The 21507-nt window shown below is 35.5% G+C and overlaps 1 protein-coding gene across 3 annotated transcripts in view; it reads left to right on the top strand.

Annotated features, from left to right (window-relative positions):
• The window catches only part of SLCO6A1 (solute carrier organic anion transporter family member 6A1), a 101073-nt gene that overhangs the window by 18183 nt on the left and 61383 nt on the right, over window positions 1–21507 (top strand). For all 3 annotated transcript variants that reach the window (XM_040447706.1, XM_040447719.1, XM_040447711.1), the window contains exons 5-7: window positions 15–136; window positions 955–1064; window positions 11487–11631. In XM_040447706.1, coding sequence (XP_040303640.1) covers window positions 15–136; window positions 955–1064; window positions 11487–11631 — 377 coding nt within the window. The remainder of the gene's footprint in view (window positions 1–14; window positions 137–954; window positions 1065–11486; window positions 11632–21507) is intronic.

The following is a 21507-nucleotide window of genomic DNA, read 5'->3' on the forward strand; positions in this document are numbered from 1 at the left end:
TTTTTCTCTGTTAGTGTTGAAGACATTGATGATCATCACAAGTGGCTGAGGAGTTGGTGGATTTATTTCGGTTTTGTCTCACTTACTGCATGGATAACATTAATACCATTGTCATGCTTCCCACACAGTGTACGAGGTGACTGTAAAAATGTAATTCATTAAGTTAAAATACAGTAGGTTCCTTGTCCCACCCCCATTTCCCGTTCTCAGAATTTGGCTGAACTACTTTTCTTTTTGTCATGGAGATATGACATATGCTAGTGTTATTTGAACACATGAAACTTCATGTTGCCAAATACTATTTTATTTATATGCCAAACTTTCATTAGTATATATTTTTGTTTCTTGTCATTTTTTACAAAAGGTAGAGTTCATAAGTTTTCTTTAAAAAGAAATATATTTAAATCTATTTACCTAGCATTATTTAATACATGTACCACCTGAAAGAATTATTGTAAGATAAAGTAATAACTATTAAAATTCTTTTGGAAACACTAAAAAATACATGTAACATTAGAGAAATCAAATACTCTCCTAATGGTAGTACATTTTATTGGCAAAAAATATTTTTAGTAATGTCAAAGATGACTCTTTTACATTTTAGGGCTGTGTTGTCAAAAACAATAGTCACTTTCCATGTGTGGCTATTTAAATTTCAAAGTAAATTAAGATTACTCAGTCATAGGAGCTATATTTCAAGTATTTAATAGCTACATAGAGCTCGTGGCTACAGTATTGGACAGTACGGCTACGACAAGTTTTCATTATCATAGAATGTTCTTTATGACAGCACTGTTTTAGAAGAATGTGCTTTTTACTTAGATTGACTTTAGCTTGTTCAAAAATAGCTCACTTGCCATTTCAAGAAAAACTATTAAGATGTGTGCATATGTTTGTATGTATGTTTTAATTATTTGAATGTGTCATAAGATTCTTTTACTTGTTAACCTATAGGTACAGCAAAGATAAAAGCTGAGAAACGTAAACAGCTTCATCCGTTTGACAACAAGTTTAAAGAAAAGGAACTTGGAACTAGTATCAAGGATTTATTTGCTAATACTTGGGTAAAGTAAAATATTTTATATGAACAGGCCAATTAAGTTGACCTGTATATTTTCTAACAGTGGATTTAAAAGAATAACCATAAAGTGTTCAACTTAAATCTGAGGGGGACTTAAGCCCTTAATTAACTTACTCATTTTACAGATAATGGCAAATAGGACCCGCCTTACCTAAGTGACGTTTCTGGGAACATGGCTAGTGTCAGAGGATGGTACTAGTTTTTTTCCTTCTACCTTTTCTTTTAATTTTACTTTTGTATTATTTTGTGTTTGTTCTTTTCCTGAAGAAATACGTAAGACTTATAGGTATTAACATCTTTTTATTATGTTTAAATGACTTAGAAGAGAACTCTAGAAGTTAACAAATATTCATGAAAACATCGTATTTTATGGAAATTATTTCATCTCAGTTTCAAATGGAGAAAAATTCATTGCTTCTCTAGGTGAGAAACAAGGCCTACAATACACACATAGTGGGTTTAAGAAAAACAAACAAACAAACTTCTAAGTAGTGATTCTACATTCAATTTGCTTTCTCTTCTCCTTTTCATAAGTATCCTTTATTTTGTGGGCAGAATTATATTGAGGATATATGGAAACTAACACCTATGCCTTTATGGAGCTTATATTCTTGTGTAGGTTTCAGACTTTAAAAAATACAGAGATTAGAGGTAGCTCAGTCTGTTAAGCGTCCAACTCTGGATTTTGGCTCAGGTCATGATCTCATGGTTCATGAGTTCTAGCCCCATGTTGGGCTTTGTGCTGACAGTGCGAAGCCTGCTTGGGATTCTCTCTCCCTCTCTCTGCCCCTCCCCTGCTTGCACTCTCTTTCTCTTTCATAATAAATAAACATTAAAAAATACAGAGATTAAAAACAACTGATTAACAATTGTGTAGGGAAAATTCTACATAAAATGTACTTTATTTTTTTTTTTAATTTTTTTTTCAACGTTTATTTATTTTTGGGACAGAGAGAGACAGAGCATGAACGGGGGAGGGGCAGAGAGAGAGAGAGACACAGAATCGGAAACAGGCTCCAGGCTCTGAGCCATCAGCCCAGAGCCTGACGCGGGGCTCGAACTCACGGACCGCGAGATCGTGACCTGGCTGAAGTCGGACGCTTAACCGACTGCGCCACCCAGGCGCCCCAAAATGTACTTTAGTTATGGGGTAATAATGTAGGTTTCACTGAATGGGGAGCATTTAAATGGAATACCCTAAAACAAGAGAAGAAGTTATCCATGTGAAGAATGGTCATTAATAAAATTCCAGGCATAAAAGACACATGTGGAAACATCTTGGAGCAGCAAAGTTTTAAGAATGTTCAGTTCAGAGAAGCCTTGAGTAGTTGGAGCATAGTTGCTTGGTGGGGAGAATGAACGAATAACAGGTTAGAGAGTAAGCAGAGGCTAGGTCACAAAGGTCCTTGTGGGGCATGGTAAGAACTTTAGATTTTGGCTTTAATGCAATAGGAAGTCACTCATATAGGTAAGGAAATAGTGTTTTAAGAAGTTTAAAACATGACTTTGGGTAAAAAATGGATTACAGTGGGGTAAGAGTTGAAAAGGCAGTATGACTCGGGTGTTATAGGTTTTCTCTGGGTATTATAAATAGTAATTTTTTTATTCATATGAGACCCAACTGTAAGAACCAATTAAAGAATTATTTGGCATTTATAAAATACAGGGCTACTGACAATGAATTGTGTATGAAGAAGAAAAAACCTTCCACATGTCAACATGATTTGAGCTTCTGGGGCCTTAAAGAAAAGAAATTAAAGAGTGGCTCAGCTGATTAAGCATATGACTTTGTTGGCTCAGGTCATGATCTCACAGTTTGTGGTTTTGAGTCCTGTGTTGGGCTCTGTGCTGACAGCTCGGAGCCTGGAGCCTGCTTCCAATTCTTTGTCTCCCCCTCTCTCTGCCCCTCCCCTGCTTGCAGTCTGCCTTTCTCTCTCTCTTAAAAATAAATATGCATTAATTTGGTTTTTTTTATAAAGAAAAGAAATTAAAGCCTAAAATATGGGGAAACAGATGTTCTAACATGTTCTAAAGCCTACATATGGACATGTAATATTAGGATCCAACAGAAAGCTTATGTATCTTATGCTCTTTCCTTTAACAATGTACCAGGCTGAGTTTCAGAAAGAAAACAGGGATAATGCTCCATACTTTAGGAAGCCTAGTAGATTAGAAAAAATCCCGCTGTTTGCCTTATTTCATGGGGTAGCACCTGCCAAAGCTCCGTTTCTTAACAAAATGTAGCTACGGAGCAAGCCATGTTGGTGAAATTAAAGTAGGGCATGTCTTCCCTGATAATAATGGAGTCAGGCAGTGTTTTCTGCTAGGTTGGTGGTTAATTATGAGTCATTTAAGTAAGCAATGCAGCTTATTAAAGAATTCATGCAAGGAAGAGTGGAGTTGAGCAGTGGTTAATGGCTATAACCCCTTATCAGGCAGGGGCTAGAGATGCTCTGACTTTCTGGAAATGAGTAGAAAGTGGAACTAAAGGTGAGTTTATGCTTGCCTGTTGTAGATCTTTTAGGCAGAGAGATTTTCTTCAGTAGGGTCTGTTACTTTTCATCTAAGCCTAAAAGTCAGATGAGATGCTAGAGATGCTGACCACTGAGGAGTAGCATCCTATTCTCCTTTGGTAAAAAGTTTTAGAGAGAGCAAGCTCTATCCTTCTCTTTGTGCTCTATTGGTTATCCAAGAGGTAAAAGGCTAATGATACATCAGATCTCTCCTCATCCATAGGTTCTTATCTGTTAGTAGGCCTGACCACTAGTAGGACTACTCAGCAGGGATATTATATAGCACTCACTAATAGTGAGACCTAATGTAAATGTCCATATTTCTTTGATTCTAAGACACACTTTTTTCCTTTACATTTTAGCATATTTAAAATTGGGTTGGTATTAAATTGATGGAGTCTTGAAATAACTGTAAAGCAGCATGTGATTGTGACATAGTAGGTATTGGCTAAGTATGGGTAAAATGGTCATGGCCATTCATATTATCATTACCTTAAGTAAGTTATATACTTTAGTGGGACTGTCCATAGTAGGCGAAACTGCTGGGTTAACTGTTCAAAAAGATGATGCAGTATTTAAGCATTGAGTTATGAAGTCATTATATATCTAGAAAGAAACAACAACAGAATATAATTTTGATATTAGTAAAGCAAACATTTGATGTTGAATGAATGACTGCTAGTTCACATTTTCTTGCAAATAACATCCAAGTGTTTTATGAAACTTAAGTAAAGGAGTCCCATTAGTAGAGATAGCATTATTGTTCTCTTATTAAGAAAGCTGCTAAAGGAGATAGCATTATTGTTCTTTTATTAAGATACCTGATAAAGGACTGCCTACCACGTGCCGAACTGTGCAACTGAGTCAGGAAAAATTGGGAAGTCCTTCTTAGTAGATCTAATATATTTCAAAAGCTGGTGAAACTAATATCTGAATAGTATAGGACTTTCCTTAAAGCATTGTATTGTTATTGGCAGTAATTTTTTTTTTCTTGGTTGTACGTAAAATAATGGTGTTTCTTACTGTTGATAGCATCTTAGAGTCCATGAAATGTGGTATTTTAACCTTTCTGAGCCTCTAAAAAACTGGTGCAATAATGGTACCTTCTTCATAGGAATGTAAGGTGTATAGATTACCGCATAGCCCATCATAAAAACTCAATAAATACATAATAAATATGAATGCCTTCTTGAGATATTTCTGATTTTAGTTTAGGGAAGGAAAGTACACCAAAAATACAGGGGAAAACTTCATAAGATTTTCTTTTTATCTTGATAAGAGTGGGTTATCAACTAGAAAATAAATTTAAAAGACTAATTGAAAAATTTGATGGAATAAATATCTATTGTCTTCCTGCATTACTAATCCTATAGTTCAATACTTTCTGGTTCATGAGACTTAATTGGTACTATTTGCTTGAAGTTCAATGTCTGTTTACAAGCTCCTAATATAAGAAATGACATAAAATAATTCCAGCAAGCAAATTATTCCAATCAGTGAAATGTATCACCATCATCATAAGACTAATAACAGCTAGTTAAAAAACACATCTCCTGATTTTCTAGACATAGATTTTTTTAAACAAGTCTTTTTATCATAAATTTTAATTAAAAGCCAGAGAAGTGGCTATTTTTAGAATGAATTCTCTTTACTATTACCATATTTCTTGCTGTTCCTTATTTATATATTTTAGAAAATTCATTAGTTAAGGAAACACAATAGTTTTATTCAAATGTTAGTAAAGATAATTTTAATTTAAAAATAGAAAAAATGGGCCTGAATAAAAGATAACAAGCTAAAACAGAGACAAAATACTTAACATTTTTATAAAGTTATAATATCCATGAGATGAAAAGTTATAAATAAAAAGTCAATGGCATTAACTTGAAGAACAGAAAGAAAAATGACTAACAGCAATAATAGTCTATAGCTCTCAGAATATAATAGATTAGAAGTATATTTTAAAAGAATAAAAAGAGAAAGCTTGGAAATTAGGAAATAAGTCAGGGAAAAGAAAAAAATGAAATTAAGACTGGCTGGAAGCAGGTAAGGAATAAAATTTTAAAAAATTAATCTTTATTTTTGAGAGAGAGGGAGAGAGAGAGGGAGGGAGGGAGGGAGGAGTAGACAGAGAGGGAGACACAGAATCCAAAACAGGTTACAGGCTCTGAGCTGTCAGCACAGAGCTTGACTCAAGGCTCAAACTCATGAACTGTGATATCATGACCTGAGCCAAAGTTGGAGGCTTAACTGACTGAGCCACCCAGGCACCCCAAGGAATAAGATTTTATAGGAGAAAACTTTTTAAATGTATGGAGTAGAGAGATCAGCACTTTTACCTTCTTTTTCTTCATCTCCTACCTAAAGTTTCACACCTTATTAACAGGGAAGACATTTACATACTAAGACTCCAGTGAACAAAGAAGTGTCAATGAATATCATGATAATAAAGAACTTTTTGAACGATAAAGACCAAACAAATATAAAGTGTTATTCATTGTTTGTATTTGACTATAAGTGGATGACAGAATCTATCAAAGGAAGCTAGGATCCAAAGTATTTAGATATTATTCTATTGGTAGTCAAAATACTGAATTTCCTTGGAAAGCAAGTAAATTACTATTACAGATACTAAAATCAATTTACATTTGACATAAGTAACATAATTTTTAAAAATATATTTATTGCTTGTGTTTATGTTGGGACATAATATACTAGTTTCAGTCTCTGAGTTGTCTACTAGGTTTGACCAAATAAATTGGTGTGGAAGGAGAGTGAGTGAAATTTCAGGATAGAGGGCTGAAACATTTTTAAACTTGAAAAAAACAGCATTCTCTACATGAGATATTGTACTCTTATTGGCAGATTTAATAAAGATAAGCATTACTTTCTATGGCTAACTATAGATATTTCATCATAAGGAATGAAGACCAGAGCAAGGGAGAAGTTAAGTGATCAGTAAACCACTTGAGAAGTTCAAGGAAGTTTATTGGTGTCCTCTTCAGCTTATGTTTTCCTCCTATTTGCTCGTAGACACGAAGGCCTTTTATTGGCAAGATCATTGTTTCTTGTCATGCTACCTTGATTAGGGTAGGAAGTAGATTAATGCTTTTATCACATAAAAGAAAAGGTTCCCCAATTAGTTGGGACATTATACACCCCATCTCTAATGAACCTTGGTTGAGTCTTTAGGAACTCTTTCCTCTCTTGCCTCATTGCTCTGCATTAGTTTCCTTGTTAACATTTCTTTCCCACTGTTACTCGAGACCTGTCCTGAACCTTAGTCTACTTGTCTATGGCCACTCTTCCATATACTTTATATTTTGCTGATCCTGTCCTTATTTCAGACTCTAAGTACATTAAGGAGTACCTAGTCTAGTTTGAAATCCTACCTCCCAGACCAACATGAACCTCCTCTGGTATGGTAAAGACCTTGGTTTTAGACCAACTCTGTAATGGACTAGGGCTGAGAGCCACAGTACTACAAGATATGGCTGTTGCATAAAATTATCTGCTACTGTAAAGAACTAATTTGATTTCTCCTTTTGTATATCAACATCTACCATAATTAAGCCTGAGTTTACTAATGAAATTCCTTGAATACTGATTTGTATGTCTGGCCTTTTTCTTTGCCTCCCATATTTATATTTAAGAAAAGAATATTTATTTATTTATTTATTTACTTACTTATTTACTTATTTACTTATTTATTTATTTAAAAAGGAAAGCCTGGACATTTTATTGGAAAGGTCCTTTGCATTCTGAGTGTTTGCTTGCTATGCTCACATGTTCTTTCTGAATAAAGCGCCCACAGCCCTTTCTGAAGAAACCCAGAAGTGTTGTGTTGTGCATTAATTGCCATGTTCTATATGATGTAGTTTAAATGTCCTAGTTAAAACTAGGTCTGAGATCAGCACTTGAGCCCAAGACACCCATATTCAGATTTCCCAAAAACTTATCAAATATCTTGAGAAAAATATCCAATCAGGACACCTGCTATAAACTGACTAATTTCTCTTTCTTAAGAGAGTATAAATAGTCAGAAGGGAGCTTTAATAAATTGACATCAAGAAAATGAATGAGAAAAGGCCATTGAGACAGAGAAGCAAATGGAGAGAGAATATACTAAGTAGCTGTAATAGAAGTAGATATAGACACAATAAGCTGACAGAAAGAAACTGAATATCTGGGCCTTTGAAGCAATTAAGACAAAGCAATGGAGACAAGATAAGCTGCTGTTTGAGTCTGAATGATGTTGTTTCTTTATGAGTGCTGAATTATTCAGCTACTTAGAAAGTATTTTTGGCTTTCTCTCTTTACAGTGTAACATTATAATAGGTTTCATCAATTGGATTAAATTATGAGTCTGTTCATTTTAATTCTAAAGAGTCCAAACACAAAAATGATCTAGTACAGTGGTTCTTAGTGTGGGGCCTAGACCACCACCACCACCACCACCACCACCACCACCATCATCATCATCATCTGAGAATTTGTTAAAAATGCAAATTCTTAGGTTACTCCAGACCTACTGAAAGTAGGATCTGGCAATCTGTGTTTTATACCCTCCAAATGACTTAAAGCCCACCATAGTTTGCAACAACAAATCTAATAATCTAGTGTGACCTTCTTATTTTATAACTTATGAAAATGATTTGTATTCTTTCCTGGGTACCTTCTATATGGCAGAAATTAAATTATTACATATATTCAATTCTCTGGATCACTTGAAGTTATAGATATTATCATTTCTTTTTTTTTTTTTTAATTTAAAAAAAAATTTTTTTCAACGTTTATTTATTTTTGGGACAGAGAGAGACAGAGCATGAATGGGGGAGGGGCAGAGAGAGAGGGAGACACAGAATCAGAAACAGGCTCCAGGCTCTGAGCCATCAGCCCAGAGCCCGACGCGGGGCTCGAACTCACGGACCGTGAGATCGTGACCTGGCTGAAGTCGGAGGCTTAACCGACTGCGCCACCCAGGCGCCCCTATCATTTCTATCTTATAGATGATGAACCAGTAATTTAAAGAGAATGAGTAATTTCTCCAAAGACATGTATATCTTTGGATACACATAGACACAGACAAAAGACACATAGGGTTGGCCAAATTGAAGTTAAAAATATAAAAACCTCTCAAAAAAAGAATATAAAAACCTCTCACATGCCTGACTCTAATGCCATTACTCTTGTGTACTCTTGTGTATTATAAAATACCGCCTAAAAATAAGATATGTAGAGACTGCTATTTGCTGATTATTGTTCCAAAAATCAATTGCAGAGCCAAGGTAAAAGCTAGGTTTTCTGTTCCTTATTCTGCCTGTTTTATCTAATACATACTGCCATTCCATATAAAACCATGGTATAGTCCAGTGGAATGGAAGATAGAACTCAATAACAGACTAATATATATAAGAACTTGCCACGTGATAGAATAGGCACTGCAGGGATAGTTGCTCAGTAGATGTGATGACAAGTTTGGTTCTCTGTGTGGTGAAATGAAGTTGGATTTCTATTTCATATCATACACAAAGATGATTTTAGGTTAATAAAATGTGATTAGAAAAAAAACAACACAGTTAATGCTAAACCGTGAAAGACATATCTTGTGACATAGAGGTAGGAAAGGTTAAACAAGTTTGCAGTATTGTAAAATACGAAGTAAAAATTTATGGATCAAAGATTTCGGTTCTATGAAGGAGACCGTAGACAATGTTAAAAGATGAGTGACAGTTCTTTCAACCCAACAAGAGATTGGTATTTAGAATAAACAAGAAATTATTGGAAAATCTGCATAGGAATTTCAGAAAGCCTAATAAAAATATGAATAGACAGTTTGCACACAGTAACAAATCCTAAATAGCTATGAATTACATGAAGAAATTCTCAATTGGATTTGAATTTAAGGAAGTACAAAATTACATGAAGAAATGCTCAATTGGATTTGAATTTAAGGAAGCATATCGTGGCACTGCTTTACATCCATCAGCATGGCTAAATTTTAAAAGCCAGCTAATAATATCAAGTGTTTGTGATTATGTGGGGTGTATCAGTTATCTACCGCTACATGACAAACCACCCCAAAACTTAGTGGCTTAAAAATAATAAAACATGATTTTGTTCATTAATCAGCAGTTTTGTCAGGGCTTGCTCCTTTCAAATATACTTTTTTTAATGTTTATTTTTGAGAGAGAGAGAGAGAGAGAGAGAGAGAGCAGGGGAGGAGCAGAGAGAGAGGGAGACACAAAATAGGAAACAGCATCCAGGGTCTGAGCTGCCATCACAGATCCTGATGCAGGGCTGGAACTCACAACCTATGAGATCATGACCTGAGCCTAAGTCAGCCACTTAACCCACTGAGCCACTAAGGTACTCTATGGCTTATCCCTTTCAGATCGACTTGTCAGCTAAAGTAAAGTCTGGAAAATAAAATCGTCTGGAGGCTTATTTACTCAAATATTAGCTTTTGATACTGGTTGTTTGCTGAAATACCCACAGATGGCCTCTCCATCTGATCTGGGCTTTCTTATAACATGGTGAAAGAGTTCCAAGGCCAGAGTCCTAAGAGAGTGGGAGTACATAGCAGAAGTCAGATTGTCATTTTATGACCCAACATCAGAAGTCATGCTGCATCACATGCTTTGTTGAGACAGTCATAAAGGACTTTTCCAAGGTCATTGCCTCCTGATGAGAGAATGGCAAAATTCTGGAAGGGAATGTGGAACTGAAAATATTGCTTTAATGGATTTTATAAAAAGTATAAGTTGCTACATGAAGAAAATAGAACTCTCTTACATTATGGTGGGATTGTTTTGGGAAAAAAATTCCAGAGAAATGACGGAATGAAGTGTACTAAATGTCAATGCCCTAGCAATCCCGTTCTAGAATATGTATTTCCAAAGGCGTTCTACCCTAGTCGTTGATGGCGCATGCATAGGGATGTTTAATGTAGCCTTGTTTGTGACAGTGGGAGTGGAACTGAGCCTAAGCATTTAATGCTGTGGGAGTGGACGAGTATGGTGGAATCACACTTTGTAAAGTTAGATAGCATTCAGAAGATGAGTTAAATTAATATACAGAATATGTTTAGATTAAAAAACTGGTGTTTAGGACTAGAAAAAAAATTTAAGTTATTTTAAGAATATACAAAGAAAACACCACTGAAAAGATATGTACATATATAGGAAATACAGAAATCTGTTTGAAAATTAATATTTTAATGTTAATTATTGTCATGTTAATTACTATGTATAGTGTAGTAGTATAATAGGTAATAGTAAACCATGACTATACGTCTTTGTCAGGTTTCTCAGTAAGTTCCAAAAAATTGACTAAAATGCAGAATTTAAATGACTTTACTCCGTATGGAATTCCCGGGAGTAAAATATTATAGAATCTTAACTGTATGTAATACTAGTGATTTTCCTTGAGTGTTGCTTAAATTATCTTTGTTTGATTTTTTAGTTAAGTAAAAAAATTTGTTAAGGAAAAAGTAGATAAAAGTAAAGGGGCATTTTAGACACCTGGTTAATGGCATCTAGTTTCCCTTAAGTTTCCTAGCAAATGGCCAGACTTACAAATAAAAATTATAGAGGTAGAATTACAAATAAAAATTACATGTTAAACACTACATGTCTTTAACAGTATTTGTATACTGGTGAATTGCAAATTTATATATATATATGCACATTTTATATATATATGCAATATATATATAATACATATACATGTATATTATATACGTATATATATTATACATATAATAATGCATTTCCAGTTTAGATTGTGAAAGGTAAAATTTTGTTGATTGGTCATTAACATATGAGTGAATAAATCTTTTTTCTTTACCTAACAACATAAAATAATTTGAATATGACTTATTTCTATTTCAGGTTCTGATGAAGGATCCAGCATTTATATGCCTAGCTCTGACCAAAGCTTCAGAATCTTTAGTTCTTATTGGAGCTTCTGAATTTTTGCCTATATATATAGAAAATCAGTTTCTATTAACACACACCACAGCAACTAAAATCGCAGGTAGACCTTTTCAGCTCATTGTATTCATTTTGAAGTTTTTATATAAAGTTTTCTTATATGCATTTAGGAAATATTTCAAATAAACATAAAGCAGGAGTAATAGCATTTACTCAAGTTTTATTTTATTTTATCTTATTTTTCTTTTCAGTGATTTTATGTATTACTCAGTGCTCATCACAATAGTATACTTTTTTTTTTAAATTTTTTTTAACGTTTATTTATTTTTGAGACAGAGAGAGACAGAGTATGAACGGGGGAGGGTCAGAGAGAGAGGGAGACACAGAATCTGAAACAGGCTCCAGGCTCTGAGCTGTCAGCACAGAGCCCGATGAGGGGCTTGAACTCACTGGCCGTGAGATCATGACCTGAGCTGAAGTTGGACGCTCAACCAACTGAGCCACTCAGGCGCCCCCACAATAGTACACTCTTAATCCCCCTTTATTTCACTATGTTCCTCTCCCAACCTCTGGCAACCCCCAGCTTGGTATCTATATTTAAAGTCTGGGGTTTTTTTTTGTCCCTTCTGTACTTTGTTCATTTGTTTTGTTTCTTAAATTCCACATATGAGTGAGATCTTATGGTATCTGTTTTCTCTGACTGACTTGCTTCACTTAGCATTATACCCTCAAGTTCCATCCATACTGTTGTGAGCAGCAAGATTTCATTCTTTTTTATGGCTGAGTAATATTCCATCATATTTCACATTCTATCACATCTTCTTTACCCATAGGGGCTGCTTCTATAATTTGGTTTTGTAAATAATTCTGGAATAAACATAGGGAGGCATATATCCTTTTGAATCAGTGTTTCTGTATTCTTTGGATAAATAGCCAGTAGTGGAATTACCTGATCATAAACTAATGCTAATTTTAATTTTTTGAAGACCCCAAAAAATACTGTCTTCCACATTTGCTGCACCAGTTTCATTCCCATCAACAGCATACACAGGTTCATTTTTCTTCCACATCTTTGCCAACACTTGTTATTTCTTGTGTTTTTGATTCTAGCCATTATGACAGGTGTGGATTGATATCTGATTGTGGTTTTGATTTGCATTTCCCTGATGATGAGTGATGTTGAACATCTTTTCATGTGTCTGAAATGTGTCTCTTGTAGGCAACATATAAGTGTTTTCTTGATAGATTCAGTCACACTGTGTCTTTTGATGGGAACATTTAGACTATTTACACTTAAAGTAATTATTGATAGGTGGGGCATCTGGGTGGCTCAGTTGATTAAGCATCCAACTTTAGCTCAGGCCATGACCTCACAACTTGTGGGTTGGAGCCCCATGTCAGGCTGTGTGCTGACAGCTCAGAGCCTGGAGCCTGCTTTAGGTTCTGTGTCTCCCTCTCTCTCTGCCCCTCTCCTGCTCACGCTCTGTCTCTCTGTCCCTCAAAAATAAATAAATATTAAAAAAATATTTTAAAAATTAAAAAAAAATTATTGATAGGTAATTACCTATAAAAATTATTGCCATTTTGTTTATTGTTTTCTGTTTGTTTTTATAGTTCTTCTCTGTTCCTTTCTTCCTGTAATTGATGACTTTTTTAGTGTTATGATTGGATTACTTTCACTTTATTTTTTTATATGTCATTATAGTTTTTTGGTTTGTGGTTACCATTAGGTTTATATATAACATCCTAAGTATACGACAGTCTGTATTAGGTTGATGGTTGCTTTAATTTGAGCACATTCTAAAAACACAATATTTTTACTCTCTACCTTCCATGTTCTATATATATGCTTTTGCATTTTTAAATTTTATGAATCCCTTATCTAATTTTTTAGATGTAATTAATTTTATTATTTTTGTCTTTACCCTTCATACTAGATTTATAGGTGATTGATCTGTGGTTTTATTATACATTTGCTTGTGGGCACCTGGTTGGCTCAGTCAGTTGAGCATCTGACTTTGGCTCAGGTCATGATCTCACAGTTTGTGGGTTCAAGCCCTGTGTCAGGCTCTGTGACAACAGCTCAGAGCCTAGAACCTGCTTTGGATTCTGTGTCTTCCTGTCTCTCTGCCCCTCCCCCACTCATGTTCTGTCTCTCTTGCTCTCAAAAATAAGTAATAAAACATTAAGAAAATTAAAAAAAAAAGATTTATTTTTACCAGTGAATTTTTTTTTTCCTTTTATAATTCCTTCCAGTTCTGCCTTTTTATTTTCCACTTAAAGAAATCCTTTTGGGGCGCCTGGGTGGCACAGTCGGTTGAGCGTCCGACTTCAGCCAGGTCACGATCTCGCGGTCCGTGAGTTCGAGCCCCGCGTCAGGCTCTGGGCTGATGGCTCAGAGCCTGAAGCCTGTTTCCGATTCTGTGTCTCCCTCTCTCTCTGCCCCTCCCCCGTTCATACTCTGTCTCTCTCTGTCCCAAAAATAAATAAACATTGAAAAAAAAAATAAAAAAAAAATCCTTTTAACATTTCTTACAAGGCTAGTTTAGTAGTGATGAATTCTTAACTTTCGTTTGGGAAATTCTTTTTCTTTCCACTATATCTGGATGATAAATTTTCTGGGTAAAGTATTCTTGGTTGAAGTTTTTTTTGTTTTTGTTTTTTTGTTTTTGTTTTTTTTTCTTTCAGCACTTTGCATATTTATGCTACTCTCTTCTGGTCTGTAATTTTCTGCTGAAAAATCAGCAGGTAGCCTTGTAGGGTTTCCCTTACCCTTTATATGTAACTACTTGCTTTTTCTTGCTGCTTTTAGGATTCTTTTTGTTTTTAATTTTTGACATTTTAATTATTATATGTCTTGGTACGTACCTTCTTGGCTTCATCTTGTTTTCTACTTCTACACTGTTCCCTCTCTCACTTTTCTTCCTTACTCCTTATAGATAGCCACTATTCTAAAGTTAGAGTGCAATGTTCCCAAACAAGTTTGTATATTTTTACTGCTTATAAGCCTATCTGTGGACAATCTATTTCTAAAATTCATACATTTTCTTGCATATATTCTTCTCCCACTTTCATTTCCAATTGCATCTACCCCATTCTTGTTGTTGTCTATTTAATGCTGTGGAATTCTATTTTATGAATACACCACTGTTTATCATATTAATGGACATGGAGTTACCTCTAACTTTTCACTCTTCCAAACAATGCCATAGTGACTAGGCTGTATGTGTCTACTTGTGCAGATCTGTAAAAGTTGATCTAGGTTTAGACATTAAAAGGGAATTGCTATTGTGTACATCTTCAGTTACTAGGTATTAAGAATTGGCTCTCCAAAAAAGGTTGCAATTGGTATTAAATGTTTTAAGATTCTGGCATTAATGGGAAAGTCATGAATATTGTCATATATTTTATGCTGTAAAAAGCCAAGGATACATGCAAATACTTTTAGGGCAACCAGTAACAGTAAAAAAAAAAAAAGGAAAAAAATATTAACTTGGAAATTTTGATTAAAATTAAAAAAAAAACAAGAAAGGAAGGAAATGAGGAACATAAAACATGTGGGCCAAATAAAAACAAATGTTAAAATATGCACAAATTTTGACTATCAGCCTATTATGGAGTAGATTTTATGAAACAGGAAACACCATTGTCAGACTGCACATAGGCCAAAATCCCAAAACATAGCTGTTTTAAGGGCCATAATGACAATATTTTTCCATGAATCTGCCATATTGTTTGCTGTTCTGATAAATCTAATCAAGAGATTGGGACTAAATTTATTCAGTTTCCTACAGTGTTTACATAAGGATAATATCAACAAAAGTTCAAACAAAGGATAAGGCCACATGCAATACTGGCCTCAACCATGCTGGCAAGACTTGGCTCCAACCAGCTAAATAAATCCCTTGGCCCTCATGGTCTACCTTAGAAAACAAGATGGATTTCTCCTTAAGTTTCTGTATTTACCTTTTTAATTAGCCTGAATTATTAATCCAGTAAAACAGAAAGTATTAACAATAGTGTATGTTCTACCTTGGGCTAAAAAGATGAAGTTTTGGGCAATTCTGTCATCCAAATTAGTATTGATCAGTGGCTGATGCTGATCAGAATGTTTTCCAAGGCTGTGGTGTCACTGATTATTTCAACTAAAGTCAGGAACAAATTTTGTACCACCTTTTCTGATTGGATTACTCTTATACTGATAACTGCCCTCAGGTACATATAAATAATGTGTCAGTAATCCCTCCTGGAGGCTCCTGTCAGAGAGATTTCCACAGTTTTCTGAGGACTATTTGATCTACTGGTGGTATTTTTTTTTTTCCAACGTTTATTTATTTTTGGGACAGAGAGAGACAGAGCATGAAGGGGGGAGGGGCAGAGAGAGAGGGAGACACAGAATCGGAAACAGGCTCCAGGCTCTGAGCCATCAGCCCAGAGCCCGACGCGGGGCTCGAACTCAGGGACCGCGAGATCATGACCTGGCTGAAGCCAGACGCTTAACCGACTGCGCCACCCAGGCGCCCCTACTGGTGGTATTTCTTTAAGCACTTCAAGATTTCTTATGAATATCCCTATGGCTTGAATATACCATTTTCACTTGACACGGAAGTTCTCTCAAATAGTTGTGAATCTGATTGGTGAATCCCAGAATGAAATATAAGTCCACAGAATCACAATGACTGCATGGGTCAGGGTTTCAGTTTTGACAAGAAGCCAGTAGTAAGCTAAGAGTTGTTTTTCCTACCTACCTATTTCAGGGAGTCAGTGAATCCAAACCCCAAGGGATTTTCCTGAATGGAGGCTGGCTCCCTCTTCCAGAGGCTCCAGTACACAAAATCTCTATAGATTTCCAGCTCCAATGGGTCATTTGGTTTGTGGTACCTCAAAGCAGGAAGAAGTATGCCATAGCTTCTTGATTAGCTTAAAAAGTAGGTCGGGATTACACTCACTGTAGGTTAGCTGATAGAAAAGACCACTAAAGTAGAATATCCACATGAGTCACCTACTGTCTCTAATACTCAGAGTCCAAAGCTATGCTATAATTGCTTTTGGTCAGGGGGAAGGAGAACAACAATTTGTCTTTAATTCCAGAGAGATTGAGCATTGTGAATCTGTCTACATAGTTCCCCCGAAACTTGAGGAGCATTCTTCTGGATTTTGTTGGGCTTTATCAGTCATCTTTGCTGATGAAGGTGTGATAACACCAAAGTCAGAGCTTTTGAGTCTGAGACTTCTGACTCTCCATCCTACTGAACATTTATCTATCATTGAAAGCTTTTGGCATCAGATGATAATGGTACTCACAATAAATCCTTATCTACCCCATTGTAGTAAATATCAGGGGGTTTAGGGTGTACTGAAAATGAATAGTTATGGCCTTGCAGCATGCATGAGAATTGGTTTTTGTCTTTGGTTCCTAATGGGATAAAAAAGAAGGTTTTGGCAATGTCCAAGATAGCATCTCAAGTACCATTTGTGTGTGCCATAAATTTAGTTACCTCAGATGTTTGGAACTTCAAGAGGTATAGGAGCAACAAATGAGTTTAATTGGTGGTTAATCTGCTATAAATCTCAATTCCCTAATAAGGGACTATGTTTTCACTGGACATAAGGTCTGGTGAATTGAGTTATTGCTCAAATCCTATTCTCTTACTACCCCTGCTTCCTTTAAATCCGTAATCAAAGCTGAGATTTCCCTTTCTCTTCCTGGGATTCTATGTTGTTTCCATTAGACCATACAAGAGGAGACAGACACACAGGTTTGGGTAAAAATTTATGTGTTTCACTTTTACTTTTGGAGTTTAGAAGCATAAATAATACAAGCTTGTAAAATATAATTACCCATTATACATTTTGGAATTGAAGCCAAAGCATTAGTATATTGAAGTTACACCCAAAGTACATAAAGTTGTCCAAAGCCTCACTCACAAGATCATTTTACCTCCTTTTCTGAGGCATTTTAAGAGTCCAAATTCCATTCAATGTCTTATTTATGGTTTTACATAGGAAAATGTGTTTCTTAGGGAAATCTTCCAGAGATGGTCACAACCCTAAAGCAAAACAACTGTTAGATGTTTTACTTTTGTCTTAGACTGGGTCCAAGGTTGACAGAAGAGACTGCAGGAGGAACTGGGCCCTCAGACAGCCCAGCTCTGGCCAATTCACATTAACAAGCAATTATGAACTCTACTGTCTCATCAACACAGCAAATCAGATCAGCTTCTAATGATTCACTGGTTTTCGTCTATAGTGGTTGCATATTTCCCTCCTTTCCCTCTAAACCTACTTTGTTGAAAGTTTTTATCATGAATGAATTTTGTACTTTGTCAGATGCTTTCCTGCATTTGTTGAAATTGTCATTATAATTGTACACCTTTATAACTGTTGTCTAAAATCAGGAGAAATCCTCTAAACAGGATGAATCTTAGTAGTAGTTGTTACAAAGGGATAGGTCTAGGATTTTTATAGTTTCAGGTCTCATATTTAGTTCCTTAATCCATTTTGAGTTTATTTTTATATAGTGTAAGAGAGTGGTCCATATTTTCATTTTTTTACCTGTCATGTCCAGTTTTTCCATCACCATTTATTGAAGAGACTGTGTTTTCCTCATTGTGTATTTTTTTAATATTTTATTTATTTTTGAGAGAAGGAGCGAACAGGGTAGGGGTGGAGAGAGAGGGAGACAGAGTATCCAAGTGGGCTCTGTGCTGACAGCAGCGAGCCTGATGTGGGGCTCAAATTCATGAACTGTGAGATCATGACCTGAGCCAAAGTCCGACGCTCAACCAATGGAGCCACCCAAGCACCCCCTTCCCATTGCATATTGTTTCCTGCTTTGTTGAAAATTAATTGACCATATAGTTTTGGGTTTATTTCTGGGTTTTATATTATGTTCTATTGATCTATTTTGTACTAGTAACATAGTATTTTGATCACTAGACTTTGTAATATAACTTGAAGTCAGGAATTGTGATGCCTCCAGCTTTGCTTTTCTTTTTCAGCATTGCTTTGGCTATTTGGGATCTTTTGTGGTTTCATACAAATTTTAGGATTGTTCTACCTCTGTGAAAAATGATGTTGGTATTTTGACAGGGATTGCATTAAATGCATAGGTTGCTTTGGGTAGTATAGACATTTAAAAAAATTTTTTTTCTTCTGATCAATGAGCATGGTGTGTCTTTCCATTTTTGTGTGTCATCTTCAATTTCCTACATCAGTGTTTTATAGTTTTCACGTTACAGATCTTTCACCTCTTTGGTTAAGTTTATTCTTAGGTATTTTATTATTTTTGGTGCAGTTGTAAATGACATTGTTTTCTAATTTTTTCTCTCTACTGCTACATTCTTAGTGTATAGAAATGCAACAGATTTCTGTATATTAATTTTGTCTCCTGTGAGTTTCCTAAATTCATTTATCATTCTAGTAGCTTTTTTGGTGGTCTTTAAAGTTTTCTATAGGTAGCATCATGTAATCTGCATATAGTGAAAATTTTACTTCTTCTTTACTAATTTGAATGCCTTTTGTTTCTGTTTGTTGTCTGATTGCTGTGGTTAGGACTTCTAGTACTATGTTGAATAAAGTGGTGAGAGTAGACATCCTTATCATTTTCCTGACTTTGGGGAAAAAGCTCTGTTTTTCCCCACTGCGGATGATGTTAACTGTGAGTTTTCTCATATAAGGCCTTTATTACGTTGAGATATATTCCCTCTAAACCTACTTTGTTGAGAGTTTTTATCATGGATAAATGTTATACCTTGTAAGATGCTTTCCTGTATTTGTTGAAATGATCATATGGTTTTTATCCTCTTATTGATGTGATGCATCACATTGATTAAATTGTGAATATTGAACCACCTTTGCATTCTGACAATAATTACCACTTGACTGTGGTTAGTTATTTTTCAATGTATTGTTGAATTGTTTGGCAATATTTTGTTCAGGATTTTTTGCATCTATGTTCATCAGAGATATTGACCTATTATTCTTTTCTTTAGCGGTGTCTTTATCTGGTTTTGGTATCAGGGTAATTCTGGCCTCATAGAATGAATTTGGGTTTTCCTTCCTCTTCTATTGTTTGGAAAAGTTTGAGAAGAATAGGTATTCACTCTTCTTTTTTTAAAAAAAGTTTTTTTTTTTTTCAACGTTTATTTATTTTTGGGACAGAGAGAGACAGAGCATGAACGGGGGAGGGGCAGAGAGAGAGGGAGACACAGAATCGGAAACAGGCTCCAGGCTCTGAGCCATCAGCCCAAAGCCTGACGCGGGGCTCGAACTCACGGACCACAAGATCGTGACCTGGCTGAAGTCGGACGCTTAACCGACTGCGCCACCCAGGCGCCCCATATTCACTCTTCTTTTAATGTTTGGTAGAATTCACCTGTGGAGCCCTCTGGTTTTGGGTTTCTTTCTGGGTTTGCAAAGTTTTGTTTGTGGGAGTTTTTTAATTACTTACTGAATTTCATTGTTGGTAATTAGTCTTTCAAGCTTTATATATCTTCTTGTTTCAGTTTTGGTAGGTTATATGTTTCTAGGAATTTATCCATTTCTTTTAAGTCATCAGATTTGCTGGCATGTAATTTTTCATAATATTCTCTTATAATCCTTCGTATTTCTGTGGTGTCTGTCATTTGTTATTTTCCTCTTTTATTTATGATTTTATTTGATTCTTTTTTTTTATGAGTCTGGCTAGAGGTTTATTAATTTTGTTATCTTTTCAAAGAACCAGTTCCTGGTCTTATTGATCTTCTCTCTCTCTCTCTCTCTCTCTCTCTCTCTCTCTCTCTCTTTCTGTATCACTTATTTCTGTTCTGATCTTTATTATTCCCTTCCTTCTGCTGGTTTGGGGTTTTGTTTGTTTGTTGTTTTTTTCTAGCTCCTTTAGGTGTAAGATTAGGTGGTTAATTTGAGATTTTTCTTGCTTCTTGAAGTAGATCTGTATTGCTAAAAACTTTCCTCTTAGAACCACTTTTGCTGCATCCCAAAGATTTTGACTGTTGCGTTTTCCTTTTTGTTTTTTGCCATGTAATTTTTGGTTTCCTCTTTGATTTTTTTGGTTGACCCATTCATTGTTTAGTAGTAGTATGTTATTTAACCTCCATGTATTTGTGGTCTTTCCAGACTTTTTCTTATGGTCTACTTCTTGTTTTATAGTATTGTGGTCAGAAAGATACATATTATGACATATCTTTTTAAATTTGTTGAGACTTGTTTTGTGGCCTACTATGTGATTTATTCATGTGCACTTGAATGTTCCATGTGCGCCTGAAAAGAATGTGTATGATGCTGTTTTAGGATGGAATGTTCTGAATGTATCTGTTTTTTTTTTTTTCAATATATGAAGTTTATTGTCAAATTGGTTTCCATACAACACCCACTGCTCATCCCAACAGGTGCCCTCCTCAATACCCATCACCCACCCTCCTCTCCCTCCCATCCCCTATCAACCCTCAGTTTGTTCTCAGTTTTTAAGAGTCTCTTATGCTTTGGCTCTCTCCCACTCTAACCTCTTTTTTTTTTTTTTCCTTCCCCTCCCCCATGGGTTCCTGTTAAGTTTCTCAGGATCCACATAAGAGTGAAACCATATGGTATCTGTCTTACTCTGTATGGCTTATTTCACTTAGCATAACACTCTCTAGTTCCATCCATGTTGCTACAAAGGGCCATATTTCATTCTTTCTCATTGCCACGTAGTACTCCACTGTGTATATAAACCACAATTTCTTTATCCATTCATCAGTTGATGGACATTTAGGCTCTTTCCATAATTTGGCTATTGTTGAGAGTGCTGCTATAAACATTGGGGTACAAGTGCCCCTATACATCAGTACTCCTGTATCCCTTGGGTAAATTCCTAGCAGTGCTATTTCTGGGTCATAGGGTAGGTCTATTTTTAATTTTTTGAGGAACCTCCACACTTTTGCAGAGTGGCTGTACCAATTTGCATTCCCACCAAGAGTGCAAGAGGGTTCCCGTTTCTCCA

Source organism: Herpailurus yagouaroundi, unplaced genomic scaffold, assembly GCF_014898765.1.
Source record: "Herpailurus yagouaroundi ecotype Mexico unplaced genomic scaffold, PumYag 29, whole genome shotgun sequence".
NCBI lineage: Eukaryota > Metazoa > Chordata > Mammalia > Carnivora > Felidae > Herpailurus > Herpailurus yagouaroundi.